General features: G+C 30.6%; 1 protein-coding gene across 35 annotated transcripts in view; it reads left to right on the top strand.

The window, feature by feature from the left end:
• The window catches only part of LOC107453194 (uncharacterized), a 252,200-nt gene that overhangs the window by 101,799 nt on the left and 126,840 nt on the right, over positions 1-23,561 (top strand). Inside the window, exon 1 of one of the 35 annotated variants that reach the window (XM_087151183.1) lies at positions 18,756-18,943. The exons of the other annotated variants lie outside the window; for them this stretch is intronic. Coding sequence (XP_087007309.1) covers positions 18,845-18,943 — 99 coding nt within the window. The 5' untranslated portion in view covers positions 18,756-18,844. Of the gene's footprint in view, positions 1-18,755; positions 18,944-23,561 lie in introns of those variants that run through there. 35 annotated transcript variants of the gene reach the window in all.

The raw sequence follows: 23,561 nt of genomic DNA, 5'->3' as shown, positions 1-23,561 counted from the left end.
AATAACTCATAAAATAATAAAGATAGATCAAAATTAAAAACATAAATGGTTAGATAGACTCATAAAGTTTCATGACCCTTGTCAATGAACTTCCATGTGTGCCCCCTTCGTCGCACGGAGAATATCAAGTAGATAGTCAATTTCACGCCAGGTAGCGGCAAACATGTCGGTTTCCACAGAGGCTATTGCGGTTGTAATTCTGGCTTTTACGTCATCAATGTTCGACACGATCCTCCTCTACACATTGTCCTTTATAAATCCCCAAAGAAAAAAGTCCAGCGGCGTTATATCAGGTGATCTGGGTGGCCAAGGAATTGGACCTCCTCGCCCAATCCATCATCCTGTAAAATGGTCATTCAAAGAACTACGAAAGATGATACCCCAATGAGGTGGTGCACCATCTTGTTGCAAAAAGACATGTGGCTGAAGCTCTTCTAGTAGTGGAAATACGAAATTTGCCAAAACATGTCTAAGTATACGACTAATGAGACCGTCTTTTCTGTAAAAAAGAAAGCTACCTGGCGTGAAATCGACTATCGACTTGATATTCTCCGTGTGACGAAGGGGGGCACACGTGGAAGTTCATTGACAAGGGTCATGAAACTTTTTGAGTCTATCTAACCATTTATGTTATTAATTTTAATTTATCTTTATTATTTTATGAGTTACTAGACATCAAAATGGGTCCGGGACTTTATAAACACCCTGTATATTGCTACATGGAACTTAATTAGTCAGTTTAAAGATTCAAAAGATGTTTATTAGCATAGTTTGTACTACAGGTTTAGTGTTCGATTCTATTAGGATATATTTAAAACCTAATCATTTATCTTAGTTATTATTGCAACTTATCCGCAACCTTGTGTTTTAAGTTTTTATTTAATTTTTGGTTACTAGAAAAATTTGAGACATATTTTTCACATAGTGTAAAAAGGTAATTTGCTATATTGTTTTAGAACTTAAAATGATTATTTTGCATTCATTGGTTTAGTTTAATTGCGTACGTTGATTGATTGCAATTTCATAAAAAAAATTTAAAATTAGATAATTACTATTTATTAATAGAAAAACAAAAAATAAGTATTTTTATCATTAAATATTGCAAAGTAATCTCACGTAACTATGTGCTAAAGTAATATTTTTTACTTGGCTTTTAAGTTTGATCTATAATCAAAAACGTAATAGTAGCAGAAAACAATATTAGGAAAGGAAGGTAAACATATATTTTTAAATATAATCATAGCTTCTAATGATTGTATCCTGATGACTGCCAAATGATGCTAAGGACAGATATTTGGATTTTTATTTATTATTGATAATATCGTGGTTTTTTTTTTGTTTAATGAAAATGTATGAAACGGTAAAATTAAAATTATATTTTTATTATAAATAGACATTAAATTTGCTCCAAAATCTATTAAAATGCAACTAAATTAAAACTAGTATATAAAATAAAAAGATAACTTTTGATTAAAACTAAAATTTAACAGTTGAGACTGCAATAATAGCTTACAGTTTAATAACCAGAATATTTTCATCTGTATTAAATACCGACAAGCGTTACCTTGTTTAACTACATTATGCGTAGTAACGTTAAATACATTATTTATGCTTTTATATGTAGTTTAGTTAGTCTTACTTTATTTTATTTTGAGCGAGATTTTACTACTCGGTTTTCATTTTTTAAGCTACATTATTACAGTTCTACAAAATAGATTGTATGCATTATTTCTTACTAATGTATTTCTCGAAAATGCTGTTAATGTGTGTTATTTAGAGAAAATTTGATATGTATAATGATATGCAGACCGAATTCATAGCTTACAGATGCGTATTTAGTGTAAGCATCAAAAGTTTCTTTAATAAATAATCTTTAGATCTACTTAAGTTAACAAGCTTACAATAATTTGTTTATAATGATAAATTCAAGAAAACATTTTTAAAGTTTAAAATTGCAGAAATCGATCTAGGGGTTTTGGGAATCATTGTGTATTCAAATTTTGCATGCATGTAAGTTGTACTATTTCCATAAAAATTCAGTACGTCCATTTTTAAAACCTTTGTTAAGTTCACACATTTTGAAACGTTCGGATATTTTTAATATATTCATGCCTTTCATTCTTAATACTTTTAATTTTATCAACTAAGATGCATTTTATATTTTTTGCTTCGATGGAAAGATAATTTTTACAAAACAGTGCATGATAAAAAATTTTAAAACTCTATTTTTAAAACACAGAATATATCAAGATTAAACTTTTAGTAATAAATAAGATTTATTATATTTAGAATACCTCTAAATTGTCAGGGGTTAAATATCATATAATTGAAAAGTTATCAGTATAAATTTCAGAATCTCTATTTTCTTTTATCTTATAACATATATAAGACTATTCTGTGTAAGACTTGATGCATGAATTATCATTCTTTTTGGCATTGGTACGATTTTAATAATATTATTACTAATTTTATTATCTGTTATTTATTATGATAATTAATGTAGCAATATATTAATTTATTGCGAAATTAAAATTTTGCATATTCATTAAATATTATAAAATAAAAAAACTATTACATTAATGTAATAGTTATTGTTAACACTATTAATGTCGTCAGAGATTAGAATTCAGTTACAGTGTATGAATTTGGGATATTCATTAAATCGGAAAAAGTTTCTAATAAGTATTTCATTATATGAAATGCCACGTAATATATATTAGTGTTCTATTCCTTTTCCTATTTTTACATTTCGTAGAAATTTCCGTGATTCAAACAAATTTAGTTAAGCTGTTTTTTGACTATGAAAAAGAATAATAAACTATTAGTTCTATTAATAAATTAATAGAAAGTTCTCTGTCGTGTTGCCATGCAGCTTCAGTTACATCGCAATCATAAAAAAAATATATTTCAATTTTTTTACTATACATTGTTTCAATTTTCGTTATTGTTAAGCTCGTAATAATTTATCACCTTATATTATATGGGTGTGTGTCGTGGTGTAGGATTACTTTGAACACAATTTTAAAGAGTTTTTTCTAAAGAAAAAATTAGTTTCGTTGATTGCTATTGTTTCCTTTACGTGTTATTACTAGTTTCTTTACGTTTATTTTAAAATTTTTATAAGTATATTTGAGGACTTATGTGATTAACTAAGATAATTTTTTATTAATTTTGAAAATTGAAATTAAAATCTTGTTTCAATACTTACTCGCATTTGATAAACAAATGAGTGTGGAAACTGTGTACGATAAAATACCTAGTTTCAATTTTATTCATAGTGTTCTACAATCACCACCCCTTATATGACTAGCGATGTATATGGCATGTATTCCTAAGAAAAATACGTTAACTCGGGTACTTAACTTATTAACTTGGGTACGTTTTTTTGATTAGTGCAGTACAGTTGTTTATAGTGAATGTAACATTAAATTATGCATTCAATATATAATACAAATATTGTAACTAATATTGTAAGAATATATAATACAAATATTGTAATGAATATTGTAACAATATATAATACAAATATTGTAACGAATATTTTAATAATATATAATACAAATATTGTAATGAATATTGTAATATGTAATACAAATATTGTAACTAATTGACGAAAAATGGAGATTTTCTTTACTTTCAATAAAGTCCCGACTAGAGAATTACGTTAAGAACAAACTTTTTTGTCTGATGTTTGTTTATTAGTTTTTTTATTTTATTTATTTTTTATGTCTTTATAATTCCTCAGCACAATGTTTTCAAACCTGTGTAGCGCAGCATTCTAATGGGGCACAATGTTTTTGGCGTGTGTTCCAGTTCTACTTCTTCATTGATTAAAGTTTGCAAATTAACAACTTCTTTTTCTTTATTACTGCATACAATTTTAGATAATTCCAGAATACCTAAAAATGAATGGTTGGGAGACACTACTATTGAATTTAAATTTTCAACTCAACATAACTCTTTAACTAGTGGTATTAAAAAACAATCTCTTTCCATTCTCTAAAAAACATTTTGAGGTGTGAAATTTAAAATAAAGGTTTAAATTTAGTAAAGGAGTAATTGCGTTCGTATATTGCTGACATCTTATAATACTTATTATATTTTAATTAACATTAAATATACAAAGTAAATACACTAGAATTACTGATTAAATACTTATTCCAAAAGCATTGATCTATATTATTTTCTGTTTCATTACACAATTTCAGGTTAATTAAATTGAGATTTTTAAATAAAAACAACAATGAATTTACTAATGAAATACATTGAATTCAAGTTTTAGTGAATTTTTTCTTTCAATATCATGGCATTGGAAAAGGATAGAAGCTACCGATTTTTGAAGTGATTATCTTTTTCAAAAGCGTGAAAAAAACTAAAATTCAGCAAGAAATTTACAATAAGCATTTTTACTCCTGAGAAAGTTTATGAGGAGAGGAAATCAAATCCGATGCGTAAAATACGCTTTTATATTAAGACGACCAGATGTCCTTAAATCTTGAGGACAGTTCATTGGATTGTATAACTTAACTTTTACTTTTATTTAAGGTTATTAACTTTTACTTTTATTAAGGTTAAACTTTTTATTTAAGGGCAGAAAATCTTCCCAAGTTTATAGATTGTGAGTTAAAATGTCCTCAAATTTTCCCGAAAACATAATAAATCATGCTCAATCCTGGATATGAGTCTGAGGGCCACAGATTATACAGTTATCTAGGTAACAAAGGAAATTTTAAACGGCAATCCGTTTATCAAGAATTTCAGATAATCCAGCTGTTGCTGGGATTTGAATCTGGATCCGAAAGTCACAGGTCATACAGTTAGCCAGGTAACAAAGAAACTTTAAACCGTAATCCGTTTATCAAGAATCTCAAATAATTTAGTTACTGTTGGGATTTGAATCTTAATGGTAAACATGTGTTTTATCCTAAATCAGTGCTTACAACACTACTTGAGCAAGATGAAAGCTCGCTAACGTTTGAGGACATTTAGATTCGGATACCATCAGTGTATGGTTGGTTCGTAATTTGATTTCATTTTTTCTTAAAGCTGATGTTTTATCTCTTAGTTGCATAATGTTTCTCTTGTGCACGGAGAGGAAAACGACGAAAGTCACAGAATAAAACGGAGTCTTATCTCGTTAACTTATATCACTCAGTATATTACGCACCAGCACTTTAGTTGGTGCAATAATTGCATAAGTTGCCGTAATTTGTAAAAGAATTATCTATCTACAGGAGAGATTCATATGTGAATCAGATCAGTCGAATCTGTATCACCGCTACTCATTATAGTTTTTTATCCTATGAGTCAAGGGTATATTCACATCAACGGGACATTCAAATTTTTTTTAAATCAGCCGGCACAATATCGATTGACTCCTTATATATTATGCCAGCTAATATTAAAAATGTTTGAATTTCCTGTAAATAATATTATTAATTTCCCAGATAGCAGTGTAAGGTTGATTTTAATGTCAGCAACAACCTTTATCACAAAGCCTGACAAGATTTATAAATAATCACGCTTGAAACAATGTTAAATTTAACCAAGCCAGTTTCCGCACTCTGAGGTTCAAATTAAGCTTGCATGAACAACCTTTTCATACCAAGATTGAACATGCCTTTACAAAACAAGGCTAAAACAACCGCCTGAAATCGAGGATGATGAATTAAGAATAACGTTCTCAAATCGAGGATAAATTCACTTTCTCAGGGTTTATTTTTGGTTTTAAGACCATCACTGAAACAAGGTTAATTTGCGTAGGGCTATTAGTATATACATTTTTTAATTCCTTAAAAGTGAAGAAAACACAAACAAAATGTTACATTTGTTAGCCTTGGCAAAGCTAGAATGAAAAAAAAAGGCAAAAATAAGGTTTATAATAAAAGTTAAAAAATGAGATTTGTTTTGTAAGATTTAAAAAATGTTTTTGTTTAATCTTTAAGGAAACAAGCCTGGCATACTTATATTTCCACTAAGTTTCCAAAAGGATTAATTAGTCGACCTTTCTATACCAACCAAATGGAATAACATTTGCCATAAGGTTGCCTGTTACCTGGAATGAAGTTTCAAATCCAAGATTTTTCCCATTAAATCTAGAAGAATCTAAATTTTCATGTTATTTTTTTACATTTCATATAAAAAAAAAGAAATTAACTTCTTAAAAAAATAATATTAGAAGCATCTTCTAATGCAATTGATGTTCAAATTTTCAAAAATAAACAGTAATGAACTCTCTATAATTATCTTTTGGATAACATTTTCCGATGTGACCGAATTGCAATCTTAAATTTAATAAATATTTCATCCTTTTAGAAGAATGAAATTGCATTTGTTTCTATATTCATCAACTCATTCCGTAATGGATACGGGAATTCATAATAATTTCAAGAAGCCACCTCTTTTTCACATTAGTCACGTTCGCAAAAAGAACTGAAAAGAACTAAAAGTTAGAAAATACGAACGCCGAGAACATTACTCAGAAATCGGAGATTCTTCTAAAGCATATCTTGTAAGGAAATCTAGGTTCGAAAAAAATTCTTCCTGAATAGATTATACTTGCTAAGAAAAATGGGTTTTATGTTTTTATATCAAAAGTCACGAATCCGGAATTCCTTTTTATTTTTGCATCAAGTTCACTTGTATATACAACTGATAAAGGATATCCGGCCGTGAAGAAATCTTTATAGCGAATTTTAAAATATTGAATATCTGTTGTACGTAAATTTTGAGAAAGATGTAGAGTGGTGCAGAAATAAAATTTACATTTTTTTTGCCTTCGGTGCAATGGTTTCTTTGTCTTTGGTATCACTTTTTTGTATCTAATGGTATTAAAAAGCTAGAAGTTTTTTTTTTTTTTTTTTGCAAAAGAAGCTTTTAAAATAATACATCCGTACTATATCTTCTTTCGGAAAAATCGGAAGCTTATGCTGTTTTTCTGTTAACTAAACTGCTGTTTGTAGAAAATGCAACACCATGAAGGAATCATCAGAATCAAATGAAATTCGCAGCAAATGTCAATTATAGGATATTATGCAAATTAATAAAGTTTCAGAGCCATCGCGCGTGCGTGGCGCGCGCAGCGCCCTCTGAATTGATGCTGAAAGCGTATAAATAAAGTGCTGTAGCGGGACGTTGAAAATAGTCTATGATTATTTGTTAGTGGCAAACGTTTAGTGAGACCTGAGTATGCCTCCACGACGGAAGAATAAGAAATTCAAGCAACTTACGGAGTTTGAACGAGGGAGGATAATCGGCCTTCGAGAAGGAGGATTTTCCTATCGCGCAATAGCAGCTCGTATGCAGCGGAACAGTTCCACAGTGATGCGAGTTTGGAAGCAGTGGACCGACGAGCACCGAACAACTCGAAAAACATGCACTGGACGACAGAAGGTGACGTCAGAGCGCGATGATAGACACCTGCTCCGCATGGCGGTGAATGATCGCACAGCTTCCTCCAGGCAGCTGGCAGCACATTGGTCTACTGCTACAGGTGTACAATTGTCGGCTTCGTCAATTCGTCGTCGTCTGCTGCGCCGTGGATTGCGTGCAAGGGTGCCATTATACAGGATTCCCCTCACGGCGGATCATCGACGGCTGCGTCGGCAGTGGGCTCTTGAGCACAGAGACTGGCGAGCTGATTGGCACCAAGTTGTCTTTTCAGATGAATCACGCTTCAATTTGTGGACCCATGATGGCCGTGTTCGTGTTAGACGTTATGCCGGTCAACGCTGCCTTCCTGAGTGTATTATTGAACGACATAGTGGTCGAACACCCGGAGTTATGGTCTGGGGTGCGATTTCGTATCATGGACGATCCAATTTGATACGAATTGAGGGTAATCTCAATAGCAACAGATACGTCCGTGAAGTGCTACAGCCCGAAGTCGTTCCTTTCCTTCAAGGCATCCCTGGAGCTATCTTTCAGCAGGATAATGCACGCCCACATGTTGCGCGGACTGTTAGAGACTTCTGTTCAGCACAACGCATGCAACTTCTTCCTTGGCCTGCTTATTCGCCGGATATGTCGCCTATTGAGCACGTGTGGGATATGGTTGGTCGGCGTCTCACTCGTGATCCGCGTCCTGCAGTTTCCAAAGACGAACTTTGGTTGCGCATACAAGCGATATGGAATTCTCTTCCTCAAGCAGATATTCAACATCTGTTTGACTCCATGCCACGTCGTATAGCAGCACTTATTGCAGCGCGTGGTGGCTGCACCAAATACTGATTTCGGACGCTTAATTTGTTTCTTTTGTTTTGAAAATTTCATCATTTATTTGTATCAGTACAAGTCGTTTCTGCATTAAATTTCATTTGATTCTGATGATTCTTTCATGGTGTTGCATTTTCTACAAACAGCAGTTTAGTTTTAAAATTGTAAATGTATACATTGTTTGAGATACAAAATATTGTGAGTGTTTCTATGAGTTTACATATTAAAGCATATCGGTCGTATGTAAAATTTTTCGAATGCTTGCAGAGAAAGATTCAAAATAAAATTTGCACATCTCGCTTTTCAAATAACTGTTTCTTTGTATTTGGTATCATTTTGTGTATATGATGTCATTAAAAAGCTAATAGTATTTTATTTTTTAAGTTTCTTAAAGCTTTTAAAATAATGCATCCATACTATATCTTTCAGGGAAATCGGAAGTCTAGCTCGTTTTTCTTTAAAATTATAAATGATCCATTCTAGGTTTACCTATACAATTCTAATTATGTATATTTCACAGACGTACTAAAAATTGTAAGGGCTTCTGTTTATTCGCATTTGCATAATGTATATCGATTGTATCTCAGTTTTTTTCGTAAGATGTTGAGATGGATTTCGAATAAAATTTATCTACCTCGTTTTTAAAGCAATTTTTTTGCCTTTGTTACTTTCTTATATGATGATATTAGAACTCTTAAGGCTTGCGCTTTTTACCAATTAAGCTCAAAATGTAATTTTTAGAAATCCTCTACAGGATGCGGTATTAAAATGTACCAATGGCGTGTATACTTATAGATTTTACTAAGATTTTTTTAAAACATTTATAACATAAATATAAGGCTTTTGTTTTACCCAAGATAAAGTAAACAGTGATGAATAATTTATAATAAAAAAATAGCAGTAGCTTTATTTACTTCTCACAAAAACCTACTATAAATGAAATGGTTTTGCTACCAGCGTTTTGCTGTCGTCATACTTTCAGCGCTGCCTCAGATGCTTCGAAAGCAAGCAAGGAGGAAAGAGCTTTTGGACCGCATGCTTCAGATTCTTGTACACAATTCAAAAATGTTTAGGACTCGTAGAGTAAATTGTTGTTAATGCTGCTGCTAATTGTTTGCGCAATTGCTTAAGTTAAATCACGGCTAACGTACGTAATTGCTTTCAGACTGCAAGCCCTCTGTGCAGCGCAATGTAAAAAATACATATAAATTCTATTGATAATATAAAGGAAATACATTAACAAGCAATATTTTTAATGTATTTCATTGAAAATTCTAGTTTTGTTAGTCATTGATATTCTTTTATTTTGCATGAATATGCACGTCATACAGGCAACAATACAGAGTTGGTCAGCCGTGCATACTTGTCAAAGCGCTTAACTGGTTAATTTAGGGGTGTTTTTCGAAGGCTCCGTGGTCATCAAATTATACTTTCTTGCGAATAATATGCTATTTTAATCCCTGTTGCGAGTTTTCCACAGTTACTCATTACTGTTAGGTCAAGTTTAGCCTATTTACAGAGAGGGCTTTTTATGCTTTTTCTGAAAATATTCAAAACGTTAATAGGGAGAAACGCTATTGTTTTATGAAAAGCGTTTCTATAATTTTTTAATATTTAAAAACTTACTTTAATGATGCCTTATTTGGGTTTATAAAAATTTGCAAAAAACAGGGAGTAAAGCATTTATTCTGATAATTTTCATAAAGGTGGAAAAATGTCGCCAATTTGGTGATTTTTTGAAAAGTTGAATATCTTTATTCAGGTTCTTTGTTCGTTCTTAAGCTCAGTTTATTCCTTACAGCAAGATGGTGTAAATAGTTTAAAATTATAGCTCTGTTTCATGAGTAAGGCAATTAAATTGTGGCTTTTTTATTTTCCTTGACAAACAAAACTTCGAAAAACTATGTTAAAGCATCCATACTATTGTCTTCTTTCCTTCCGGTATGGGCCTACCGATAGTTCCATATTGATTTTCTGTACATCTTTATAATTACCAATGAAATTATAAAAAGATGTACTTTTCACTGAAATACTGAAAATTGCATGCGTTCTATGCAATGGTATTTACATATTAATGCATTGAAGTTGGATATAAATTTGTAGAAGTGGTATAGAAAATAATTTACGCATCCTGGTCTTGAATCAATCGTTTTTGTTTCTGAAATCACCTTCATTTAGTTTTAGAGTAATGAATGTATTTATTTTTTACTCCTATCAGAGAAATTGAAAGTTTGAAGGTTCTGCTTTTGTAATAGTTACCTTTGAAATTGTAAATATATACAATTTAGTTGAAGAACCATAAATTACACGCGTTTCTGTGCATATCAATGGGTAACTTAAAATGTAAATCTTGGCAAAAAGTTAAAAAAAAAGTGAGTTGCATGTATCAAGATTTTTTTATTTATTTATTAGCTGGGTACTTGGTTCCTCGTACGGGGTGAAAAAAAAGAACCATTATATCCGTACTGTCACAATCATCCACAAGACTGACGCTAAAATTAATTTTTTAAAATTTTGTTTGTTACCGTTTCCAGTAGCTAAGCATTGTTATATTAAGCAAAACATTGGCTTAGTAGTTCATCTGATATAATATAGATTAACTGTTATAAGTATCATCTGGTATAATTCTGTTGCTCGAGGCAACTCATGATGTTTAAAATTTACCACAATCGATCTATTTTCTCCGGTATTTCTATATTCAAGGGGCTGTAAAACTTTTTTTTCACAGTATCTATAATAAAAATACGTAATATAAGTGCAGTGCCTATGTAAGAGTATATTTAGTTGTACATATTAAAGTCCCGCAGTGGACTGATCGTTAAGACACGGTTCCCAGCAGATCACCGAAGTCAAGCATCACTGGCTGCGGTCAGTGTGCGGGTGGGTGACCACTTGGATCAGTCTGCGTAGGGACCGAGGGAGTGCGGCATTGGTCCTCGTTAAACTGTGCTACCGTAAAGTGCTCGACTTCGGTTGTAGGGCTTCCGAAGCGGGGGTGCCATCCCCTCGGCAGAGGATCAAAATTGTGATGGCATGTTTTCGGATCATCCTCAGGGATGTTTCCCAGACCGTCGCCAATAGCCCATTGTGCAGCTCTAGTGCGATGCGTAAATGAACTACAACTACAACTGTACATATTAAAACTACATTAATGATCATTAAGCCATTTGTGCTAATTACCGAAATTTAGCTTTTAAATTCAATTACTTTACAAAAATTCAATAATTTTTTTTAAAATTTCAATTACTGTTGATTAGTTTTATAGTACCACATTTTAAAAGCATAGCTAGATACAAATAAGGTCATGCTTTCACATAGCTTAAAGAATACTAATTTGTTACGTAGTCCGCTTGTGCTACCACAACCATGCTGATCATTCAGATAATCTAACATAAAGAATTAAAAAAAACAGTTAGATATTACAAAACGCGTAATAAATTTTTTTTGATTAAAGCTGTTAGCTGGCAAACATCACTGATGTTATCTTTAAAATATTTGACAAAACTGAATAGTCAATGGTTTAATTTAAAACTATAGCTATCGCTAAATTGATGAGAAAATTCCGTTTTTCAAATATGTTTGAATTTAAAATTTAATTAAAAATATAATTAAAAATATAATTAAAGGAATTGTTTCAATTATTCTCGTTGTTTTAATTATTGTTAGAATTGTTTTAATTATACAGTTTACAATTATACTCGTTTAGCTTTGTATTTCTAGTCGTATTTTTAGTGCTTACGGTATTCACACAATCCGGTAGGCAGACATATACAGATATGCACACACGCACAAATTCTTTTCTCTTATATGCCGAGAGCAACTTTTTTAAAATTTTTTATTTAATCTGTTTTCTTATTTTATTTATTTTTTATGTGTTTAAAAAATGAAATATAAAGCTAAAATAAAGAAGGAAAAAAAAAGCTAGTGACGTTTTTTAGTGACTTTTCACTTGCGTCTGGCTAACCGAAAAATACCAAAAGCGCCATCTGAACAGGCAGTAGATGCTCAGATTTTGGACACAGCGGACTTTCCATTTATTTTCTTCACGCAATTATTCAAAATTGTGTTCGTCCGTGTGCTATTTGATAGTAGTGAAAATATTTTGGCACTAAGCTTTCATTTATTTCAACCTTCCGAGCTCTATCTAGGGCCACACATTGAAGTTAAGTTCGTCCTAATGCTTGATCAAGGAATTCTCGTGTCTTTTCGATTTTCTCAAGTTCACAAAGTTACGGAGTTGAACATAGATGGTTATAAATAATATAACTTCAAATGTAAATGTTGAAACAGAATAATTCGCGTCGATGATTGTAAAATAACAGCAATAAAATATTACTGAAAAAAAACTTAATCTAATGGAACTGGCTTATCCGCAATTGTCTAGTCACTAAAATTCTAAAGAAACCAATATTGATCCGCATGATAAACTGCGATATAAAACATTCTAGAATGGTTTAAATTTTTAAAATCATGTTATTTCATAATGCAGGCAAAATGCTGTAACTATATGTTCGGAGTTTTGATTCTGCAATTCTCTAGTCTCTAAAAATATATAATCAATAGTGATCCGTATAATACCGGGGGAAAAACAATGTTAGTGCTTCATGATTGATTCTTAGAAAAGTAGCTTGACAACTTTTCTCCTATTGTAAATGCTATGAACGCTAAATAGAATTAAAAAAAACTGAATAAACAGAATTAGCATTTGAATTTTTTCTTCTTTTCTATTTGCAATATGTATAGCTTACTATATAAATATGTCAAATATATAAAAATCTCAATTTCGAATTTTTTTTGTAGCTTACGTTGATTTTTGTATTGCCCGGTAGTATAATCACTGTGATAGAAAACCGTTTTTAATTGACTTAAATTTTTAAAACAATGTTATTTCATCGTGCAGGCGAAATGTCTTAACTAGCCGCGATGGCTCAGCAGGTAAGGCGTTCGCCTTCCAATGAGGTGAACCTGGTTCGAATCCCAGCAGTGGCTGGTCGATACGAATTCCGCACCTGGCTCACACCGATCACAGTGCTGACTTGAAATATCCTCACTGGTAGACGGATCATGGGTTAGAGTCTCTTTGCCGTCAGACTAACCGTGGGAGGTTCTCGTGGTCTTCCTCTCCATTCTACGCAAATGCTGGTTAGTTCAATCAAAGAGTCCTCCATAAAGGCAAATTTCTCCCAATACTTGATCCAGAAGTTCTCTTGTCTTCTGGATTGAGTTCAAAATTTCAAGGCTATGGAATTGAACATTAGTAGTCATAAGCCCGAAAATTAGGGCGGCTGTTCAACGACGGTTATAAAATGGAAAATATAAACTATGTGTAAGGAGTTTTGACAGAAAGTACCAGGTGATAGGTTTTAAAATAGGATTCTTCTGAAAAAAAGAAAAATAAAATAATTGTTTTGGCAGCAGATCAAAATAAACACTGGGCAGAAGTGAATTGAAATCTGGGTTGGTATGATGACAGCTCTCGGAGATTTCCTTTTGGAAGTTATAAGGGACTTGTTGTATTATGGATACAGTTAAGACGTTACCTGTTTATATTCGGCTAATTATCAAAAGGTTTTGCTGTTTTTAAACTTTATATTAAATGAATCTACTTATTTTTAAAGTGAACTTCGTTTTTATATTTGCTGAGGGAGAAGCAAATTGCTTGTTCTATAGAGTTTTAATCGCTTCCCAGACTATCCCGATTTCTCTCGTCGTCGTCGTATGAATTGCAATTAGTTATTATTACGAGAAAATTAGGGTTTAGCCGGAATTATGATTTGTTTTTTTCTCGTTTTTACTCTGCAAAAAACTGTCCTGCTTGAATTGGCAGTTTGTAGAGTTATATTTGAAAACTTTCGATTAAAGGATTAAAAATTCATCTTTTTCATAAAAAAATATTCGGTAAATTTCGAATTTTGGTGAAATCGATTCGCAACCATGGCTATAACCGTAGATCTTGCTCTCTAAATAAATTTACTTTATTTCCTAACTGTTTAAAGAATAGGGGTTAGTAAAAAAATGCATGGAACATTTAAAAGCACATAGTTTTACGTTTGTAGGGGTTTGTAATATTAAATAAAAAAAAAGTTATCCTATGAGAGTTGGTTATGATTAAAGCCTCTTTTAAATGCGTTTTTCATTAATTAACATTAAATTTTGTTCTTATTTTTTACATCTGAATGGAAATGAAGTCTAATTTGGGTATAGCAGAACATAATTTCCGAAAAAATTTGCTCGTTAAATCAGAGTGCTCGTTAAACTAGAGTTAACTCAATGTATCAACAATAAAAGCTTTAAAGTCCAAATTTTTTTTTATTTTTTATGCATCTTCAATTTCACTGATTGAAATAACATTTAAGTATTTTATGACATAAGTTTTCATACACGGAGCTTTTGGAGCCCCCTTCAAACTCTTCTGATGATGTCGTTCGTAAACAAACTGAAAAGTATAATCTGTTTTAACTTTAAGAGAAGAGTGGAGAGATTCTTATCTTCTGTTTTTGCTATAAATAAACGTTTTTCTTGAGAATTCAAACGTTATGAAAACAAGCTTCTTGCTCTAATACAAAATATTTTTCAATGTTGCACTGACAGTATTTTGTTAACTTTTTCATCAAAATGAAAACTTATATAAAATATACATTTAGAAATTGAGAATTTGATTCATTTCTAGTCGAACGATCAAACCATAATAAATAAGAATGTTTCCTAAGTTTGTAAAAAAAATCGAAAGTTTTATTTAGCTTTTTTTCCTGAAAGAAATATTTTAAATATTGATTTAAGTGAAAATTGAAGAGGTCAATTTTAAAAGGGAGTATGTTACATATTTACACTTTAGTAATCCAACGTAATGAACATAAACTACGCAGTGGGGTTATTTGAGATAAGCGTCACTGCGTTCAGGTTACTAAACTGCGCAGTGAGGGAAAATACGAAAGATGCCACTACTTTTGGACTAATAAAGGTTTGGATTTCCAGATTATGGTAATCCGTGAGGAGTCCTTATCTCTTTTAGGAGGTGTTGGTAATGTTAACAATAACAAAGCCTTTAGTAGAATTTTTAACGCCAAATAAACTATTCCTTAGAAATGTCCTCCGTAAACTCGGAATCTCATTAAATTAAGGGCCATAAGAAACAAGTTCAGTGTATTGTTTATTTAATGTATCTATAATAAATTAAAATTTTCATGGTCTAATCAGAAAGAGTTAACTTTTTTGTTTATAGCTTTCTTCTTTTTCTATCTTTATTATTCAACCACAATAATTAGAATTTCTGTTTCTTAATTTCTCTTATATACAACTCTAATTCTCTTATAAATGGAATAATTTATATTAATGTTAAAAAAAATAATAAACTAATATTATAAGAAAGTGGTGAAATTTCGTATTGATAATTTTGTTTCCGTTTTTGCTTGTATTGTTCATATTGATTAAAAACAATTTTCTTAATTTTTCTGATTGAATGAAAATAATAATTAAATTTTCGATGGTCATTTTTGCGACATTTACGCAAGAGAATGAAATTTATTTTTTAAGTTTTTTAAGAAATAGTAATTAATTTAATGCTACAAAAACGATTTTTGAAATATAGGATATGGAGAAAATAGTACGCGGAGAAATTTATATTTAATTATGTGCTTTCTTTGTTTACTATTTTGTTCGTTCATCCATAAAACTGGATTATCTTTTTTTTCTAAATAAATTAATGTATTTTAATTTTTCGGTTACTTTTACAGCATTATCCAAAAATAAGGGACTTTTATTATCTTCAGCTTTTAACTATTATAATTAAAATCTCCTTAAAAGCCATAATATATAAGCCGCGCACGAAGTAGTTAAACATGATCAAAAGATAGCATCAGCTGGAATTACTAAATAAAAGTTACGCTTTCAAATAATTCCTCAGAATAGCTAAGCGACTATGCGTGGTTCCATTTAGAGTTAGCTCACGAAAACAAGATACAATTCCGCTTGATTTCTCTAACCATTGTGAATAGTTCATTAATAATTCACATTCTCCTCACTATTCACGTTCACTCCTTCAAATTACAATCAGATGCCTGACGACAGTTATGTATTATATCTGCATCAATACAATAGAAGACATTCTGGCGACAAATTTAATCAAACAAATACCATCTACCAACTCTTGGCTGGATTGCCAACTAGCCATAATCATGGCCAAGGCAAAGTATTATACGAAGTGGATAAGGATTATGCGATGTCTTAGCAGACACAATGATTTTGATACTGCGGAAAAAGAATTTTTTATGCGTTGTTTTATGAATGAGAGAAGCGTTGTGGGTAATGTCAAGGAATGGGTGTCGTCCAATGTCATCCTATTTTTAACACTAGACTCTCTTGCTCACTTGTGGAAGATAGTAGTGGGTATCTTGCCAATCTCTTACGAAGTTGTTATTAAGGGGTTTTACACAAATTTAAAAAAGAAAAATTCTTATGTTTAAGTAATGAAGCATAACTTAGGTACACAGTAAAGCGTTTTAGATTTTTGTTTGCTTATAGATGGGAGCTTCTTTTTATTGAGCTTCTAGTGAACGTTTTTACAACAAGATTTCCTTTCATAACAAATTGATTGAAAGTTAAGGAAACTAAGTTGTATAAATTTTATAAAATATGAGTTACACAAGGTTGCTTAAACGCAATTAGAAATTTTTTTTATATGCTTTTAGTAAAAGTTTGAATTATATTTCTGAATATTTGAATTTTTTCAAATGCTACATTATTATGCTGCATATCACTTAAATATCTGCAATGCAATGCAATGATCATATCTTGCATTTTTTTTAAGTGAGTTCATTTTAATTTATGTACTTTCTTTAAAAATTCTAAAAATGCTTTTATATGCTTTTTCTCTTTTTTTATGGTATTATATATTGATGTAGTTTCGTCTTCAACTACTTTTTATCTTTGTTAGTTGGAGCAAAACCTAATTCTACTTTCTGTTATAAATATTGATTTTTAACTAAAAGTGTTTAAAAAATTTTTTGAAAAATAAATGATAAAATACTTGCAACTGTATGTATTATGATAACTGTATTTCGAAAATATTAAGCAGAAGACTCCCTAATTCTTAGTAAATGTTGATATTTATATCTAATTATTTACATGTATAAGAATGTAAATATATATAGTTGAATTGCTAATGCAGGGAAATTTCAATGAACTTTTGAAGTTTACGATGTTTCTTTTAAAAATATCTATCAAAATCTTTTTTTTTTTAATTTTTCTAAGAGAGAAAATTCACGTTTTTCTAATGTAATAAATAATACATCCTCATTAGAGATTTCAATTTAAACTTAAAGTAAACAAAAATTTCATCATAATTTGACGAATCCTTATTGAGGTCACTTACAGAAAGACTAAACTAAAAACAGCAATTTTGCTTGATAATTGGAAGATATCGAATAGTGTTCCACCACACCACACCACACAGTAGTTTCATCTGACGCATGACGATTTTGAAACTTTTGTGTTGAGATCGATCCGATATTGGTTTTTGATATGATTGGTTTTGAGACCGATATTGGGTTTTGAGATTTTGACTAAAGCGACTAATCAGCAAGTTCTGTAGTTGCTTCGCGAATCTTTCACTGCTTATTCAGAATTTATTAATAAGGAGTATATGTATGTAAGTACTAAACTCAATAGTTTTTTTTTAACTTCATATATAACAATATCTAAAGATTTAGATTAAAATTTCTAAAGATTAAAATTTTTGTTTTGTATTTAAATATTAATAAAAGTACTTCGATATAAAATTGTAAATTTTATACTGGATAATCGGAACTTACTGTCTGAAGAAAGAATTTTCAATCAAATTTAATTTAAACTTGACAGTTTCGGAGCTTGATAATAGTATTTCAGATACCTTATAGTTTTTGTGATATACTTAAAATATAGTGATGTGTAATAAATGCTTTTCATATGTGCTAAAACCTGCATTAGCAGAGAGTATATTCTGTGTGAATTATAATAAAGCAAAACAATATGCATAAAACACAAAATTAATGAAATAGACATACTATAGTTTCGGTCCTATAAACAGGAACTGTCCTCTGTGTCTAACAACTGCACTGTGTCTAAATACTGAAGAAGGCTCTTTGTATATAGAGCCAAAACTATAGTATGTCCATTTCCGTATTTCTATTTGTGCTTTATTCATGTTTTGTTTTATTGTTGACTAATAAATAAAAATTCAAACTTAATAGCAATTTTTCTCTATCAATTCTAAAACGTTTAATTACATTAGTATTTGATTTAGCAAATAATTAATAAATTCAATAATTGCCTGGAAAGAAGATTTCTGTGGTCTATTGAGCAATATCTCAAAATTAAACTATCAATTTTTTTCACTGTGGATAAGTTCTCCTGATAGAAGGATTTCAGACAGGGAAATGTATTCTAAGTTTGAAATAGAAAGCAATTTCACTTTGCAACCATCCCCTCAACTTAAAAGAAGTAAACGTCAGGGGGCATTCGAAGTGGATCCAGAAGGTGTCGCTTCCTCCTCATCTTCTACCTATCTTCATAATTTTCTGCAAAAGCGTGCCTCTTTTCCTGAATAATCTGGGAAGACAATAGTATGCAGTGAATGTATGTGTAACTACTCAATATGTCTCCGAAATCCATATTCCGGAAAAAATATTTAAAACCAGCCAAAGGATATCCTTTGCCAGCCAGTTGCAGTGTCAGCTCTTTGGATGAATTCGTGGTACGTTTACTTTTCATGTATTTTTGGAGGCAAATCGTGGGATTTTATGAGAACTAACCGCTGATACATGCTTCTCTCCGTTTACAGCGGTTCTTTTTTCAGATATTGCATGTCTAAATTTAAAAGCATCGGAACTAAATAGTTTTTTTTACATTTGTATTGATATTTGGGATGTATTTAGCTATACGTAAAGAGGAAAAGATCCTAATAATACTACAGTAATTTTATAATTTTATTTATTAATCATAGAAATAATGCAAGTTAAGAAAATTTCTTAAATAAGATAGAATATATTTTTTATATTTTTATTGCAAAATACATTAAGTTTACTTATAGGAGGAATACAAAATTATGAGGCTCTTTTTTCTGGAAATTTTAATTCTAAATTTGAAGACGTTATTTGTATTTGGAATTAGAATGTGTTCAATCGTATGTAGAAGAAATGTAGAGTATGTAGTGTTTTAAATAACTCAACAGTATTTTTATATTTTCATTGAGCACTACAATAGATTCAACTATGGGATGAATGTAAATAATAAAGAGCTTTAAATAACACTATATCAATTTGATATTTTCTTCGATAACTACGATGAGTTCAATTATATTATGGGTGGAATACAAAAAAAGTAGTTTTTTTTTTTTTTTTCTAATTTTCATGAGGAACTAAAATGTGTTCAGATATTTATAGAATTACAGAAATACATGTAGAGTTTTAAATTAGTGTATGGGGGCTTTTATATTTTTATTAACAATTAAGATATCTCATCTGTTAACAGCAAGCATACAATTTAATAGTTTTTAAGTATGACTACTTTATATTTTATAAATAATATAATCTTTTAGTTTTAAGAAAACTCATAACATATTAACTTATAAAGAAGCGAAATGTTATAAAAAACTGTATGTAAGCTATGTTAAAATAACTGTATTTTATTTCTTAATTTTTTTTAATTTTTTTTTTTTTTTGGTGAGAGAGTTATCAATATTATTGGATCACTTGAAACTAGTTGGCCAAATATCAAATGAAATTTGGCGAGCGTTTCATACTATTTATTCTTGTTCATCTATCCACTGATAATGCACATAGAGAAATATTTTCTTGTAATAATTTTATATAGATATCTTTAATGATTGTATTGTTTAGCTTTTAGCACACAATAGTATTGATTTCAAAAAAAAATTAAGATCAATAAAATAAAACAAATTGGGTAAGTGTTTATGTCATAAAATCTAATGCAATATTTTTCAGTATAGTTGAAATGTTTATATTGTTTATATTTAAGGTATTGTAATTTTAAACTATGTGTAACATCGAATGCTTTACGTGTATTTATCTAATAATACATATACATAATACCAATAATTGCTTTCTTTTCTATCAATTAAACTCATATACATTTCTACGTTTATTTAGACTTTATTTGGAATGTACATAAGCAGCGTCATACAAAATTATAAACTACTTGTTATTAAATATGTAAAATAACTAATTTCGGAGAATAAAACATCAAATGGCTACTATTAGGTTGTTAAAAAATTTTCTGCAGCACATGCGAAAATAACTTTTATGAATTTTCATTTTGTGTTGTTTTTTTGGTATTCTTAGATTAATTTTTCATCAATATGCTCTAAATGACTTTGGATAAAAGTGAACTACGGGATCTACGGAAGTGAATCTTCCAACAAGGGATGCTGTAAGGGTGTTGCAGAACTTTTTTAACAACCTAATATTTTTATGATATGCAATATAAAGCATCCATTCGCTAGCATCCCGAGAAATATTGCTGAATGTAGTCTTTAAGAATATGTTGCGCATAATAAGGAAGCACTAGCTCCTATCAAAATTATAGTTAACAAATGACGATCAGTATAGAATGTTTGTTTGGAAAATGGCATTTTTCTTTAATGAAGTTATTCTACAGACAAGTTCGGTACAGCGATGCTTATTTTAACAGATTCCACCTAGTTTCTATGCGGCTCAGATCTGGTGTTTCTTCTGGCTATTTGAGATGTAATAGGATTTGTGTTCATAAGATCAGTCATATAGGCTACCAGTTGGCAGATAAACTTTCATTATTTAGGAAAATGATGGAATGAACGACGTTTCCCACTATGAAAAAGTGACTAAAAAGCAGCATTAGATATTTAAAATGATAAAGCAAGCATGCTGGTTCATGTTGGGGGGCATAGGAGTGAGTGAGCCTAAAGCATAATTAGAAAATACCCCCAAAACCTGCTTCCAGTAATATTACTTATCATGATTTCTGCAGAAGGGAGACATTTTTGGTCCAGTTATTAAATATACTCTAAAGAATATTGTTATGCTTTACCAGTAAAAGTACAAGACAAAAGTTTGCATATTAAGATGGTTCAGATTTTCATGGATATTTGTGTGGTAATATTTATATCATTCTGAAAATAAATATTGATATGTTTATGAAAAACCAAAAATCTTTACAATTTAATGATCTTAAAAAAATTACCACCTTCCCCATATATGAAAGCGACACATAAGAACATTTTCCTTAATTTAGTTGTTGTTTAAAGATAAATATAGACACTGAGTAATGTTTGTAATATCAGGTCACAAGCGTAAAAGGCGAAAACTGTTTAAACATCAAAATTCAATCATTTTGCGCTATTTTTTCACAGACCGCAGAAAAAAGGCGTGGATTTGTTGTCAAAACACAAATTCTAACCTTGAATCTTCCGCGCTTTTCCTCCCCGAAGTGATGCAGATCCTCCCCCACTCCCAGGTTCCCCTGCATCCCTAACATCCTAGAAATTCGATTTCGAATAATTTTCTCTCTCTCTTACTCAAAGTACCTCCCTAATATCTTGGGAAATACTCTGATGCTTCATTTAAATACCAGTCATCTAAGTAAAAGAAGAATAAAAGAAAACGTTCCATTTGAATGTAACCATACCGGCGCCCCCTTAAGGTCGTCTGCACTCTGCAACTGCAAACTGCGCCTGCGTACAATCTCTCAATCAATATTGCCGTCTCAACATACCCCATACTAGAACTCAACTACCGCAGACACGTTGGAATCGAGAAAAAGCGTGATTTCGGTGATTTCATACGCCCCCACCTAGAAATTCCATGAAAAGTAAATAAACCTAAGTTAAATTGTGGTGCTAATTTATCCATAAACTGCACGAACAAATTTACTGCAAAAATGAGGCGGTGACACTTGTACCTTGCGGTCTTAGTTAATTTATTGTGCAGATATTCATGACATTTTGTGAACCATGAAGAATAGTTCTGCATAGTCATGGTTCATGAGGGTGATCACCAGGTAACACAAATAAAAATTATTATTTTTAAGCTTTGACTTAGAAGTTTGATCTTGTAGAAGCTTTTTAAAATTGCACTGACGGAAGCTTAGTTTTCAATTTGCATTCTCTTTTGCAGTTCTTTGTTTCATGTATACAATCTTGCATATCACGCTAAAACATAAAAGTCTATATGCAGATATTTTACTTTTGTATCGCTTGCACGGTTTTAGCATTTATTATTTTTTGCATCATAATAACATTTAGGGAAATACTTAAACATACATTATTGAAATATTTAACCAAAATATAAACCCTTCCTTTTTTTTTAATAGGTTAAATAATGAAATGCATAACCAGTGTAATATACAAATGTCATAAAACTGTGTTAAATTGACTTAGGAAAATTTTTGCACTTTATCCTAGTGAATTTATTGCACTAGAGAAATTATGAAGCGCAATTGTAGCAGTGTATGCAAATGTCATAAAATTTTCATAATTATAGAGCTAAAACGAAGAACACGTTATATAGTCTTTTAAAAATTTTCCACACTTCATCCGCTTATTTTATTAAACTTGGAAGAAATATTATTTTTAAGAATTATATCGCAATAACGTTTTGGAAAATGTTACGCAAACATACACTATTGAAATATTTTACAGAAATATAAGTCCTTCCCAATATTTCATTTCTCTTTGACCAGTTAAATAATGAAATGCATTTACAAAATAGTGCGCAAATGTCAAAAAAGTATATCTTAAACAGACGAGTGAAAGAACATATTAAATAGACTTATGAAAAGTTTTGCACTTTATCCTGATGAATTCATTACACTAGTAAAATTGGGAAGAGCATTTATGGTAGTATGTAAAGAGGATATAAAATTACTTTCATAATTATAGAGCTAAGCAACGGAACAAGTTTAATCACCGTTATGAAGTTTTCGACTCATTATCCACTTAATTCTTTAAACTTTTCCTTCATTAATGAAATAATAAAGATCATTTACGAGATGATGTACAAGCATTATGAAACTTAACTTAAAATTATTTTTGTAATTATTAATTTTAAAACGAAGATCCTGTTAAATAGTCTTTTGAAAATTTTCGATACTTTATCCCTTTTATTCATTACACTTTGTTTAGTTTAATAATAACGAGCATTTGCGGCATTTTGTACAAATGTCGTAAAATTCTGTGTACAATTGCTGAGTGTTGTAGGAAAATTTATAAAGTGGCGTTTAAGAGACAAATTGTCAGCTATGTGGATACAATATTAACCATGCGCTGGCCAAATAAAATTATAAATTATGGTTCGAAATTGTATAGAAACCTTAAACCT

Source organism: Parasteatoda tepidariorum, chromosome 9 (genome assembly GCF_982258835.1).
Source record: "Parasteatoda tepidariorum strain Cologne lab strain chromosome 9, Ptep-v5.0, whole genome shotgun sequence".
NCBI lineage: Eukaryota > Metazoa > Arthropoda > Arachnida > Araneae > Theridiidae > Parasteatoda > Parasteatoda tepidariorum.
Note: the sequence above shows the minus strand (reverse complement) of the source record. Positions and strands in the feature narration are given on the sequence as shown.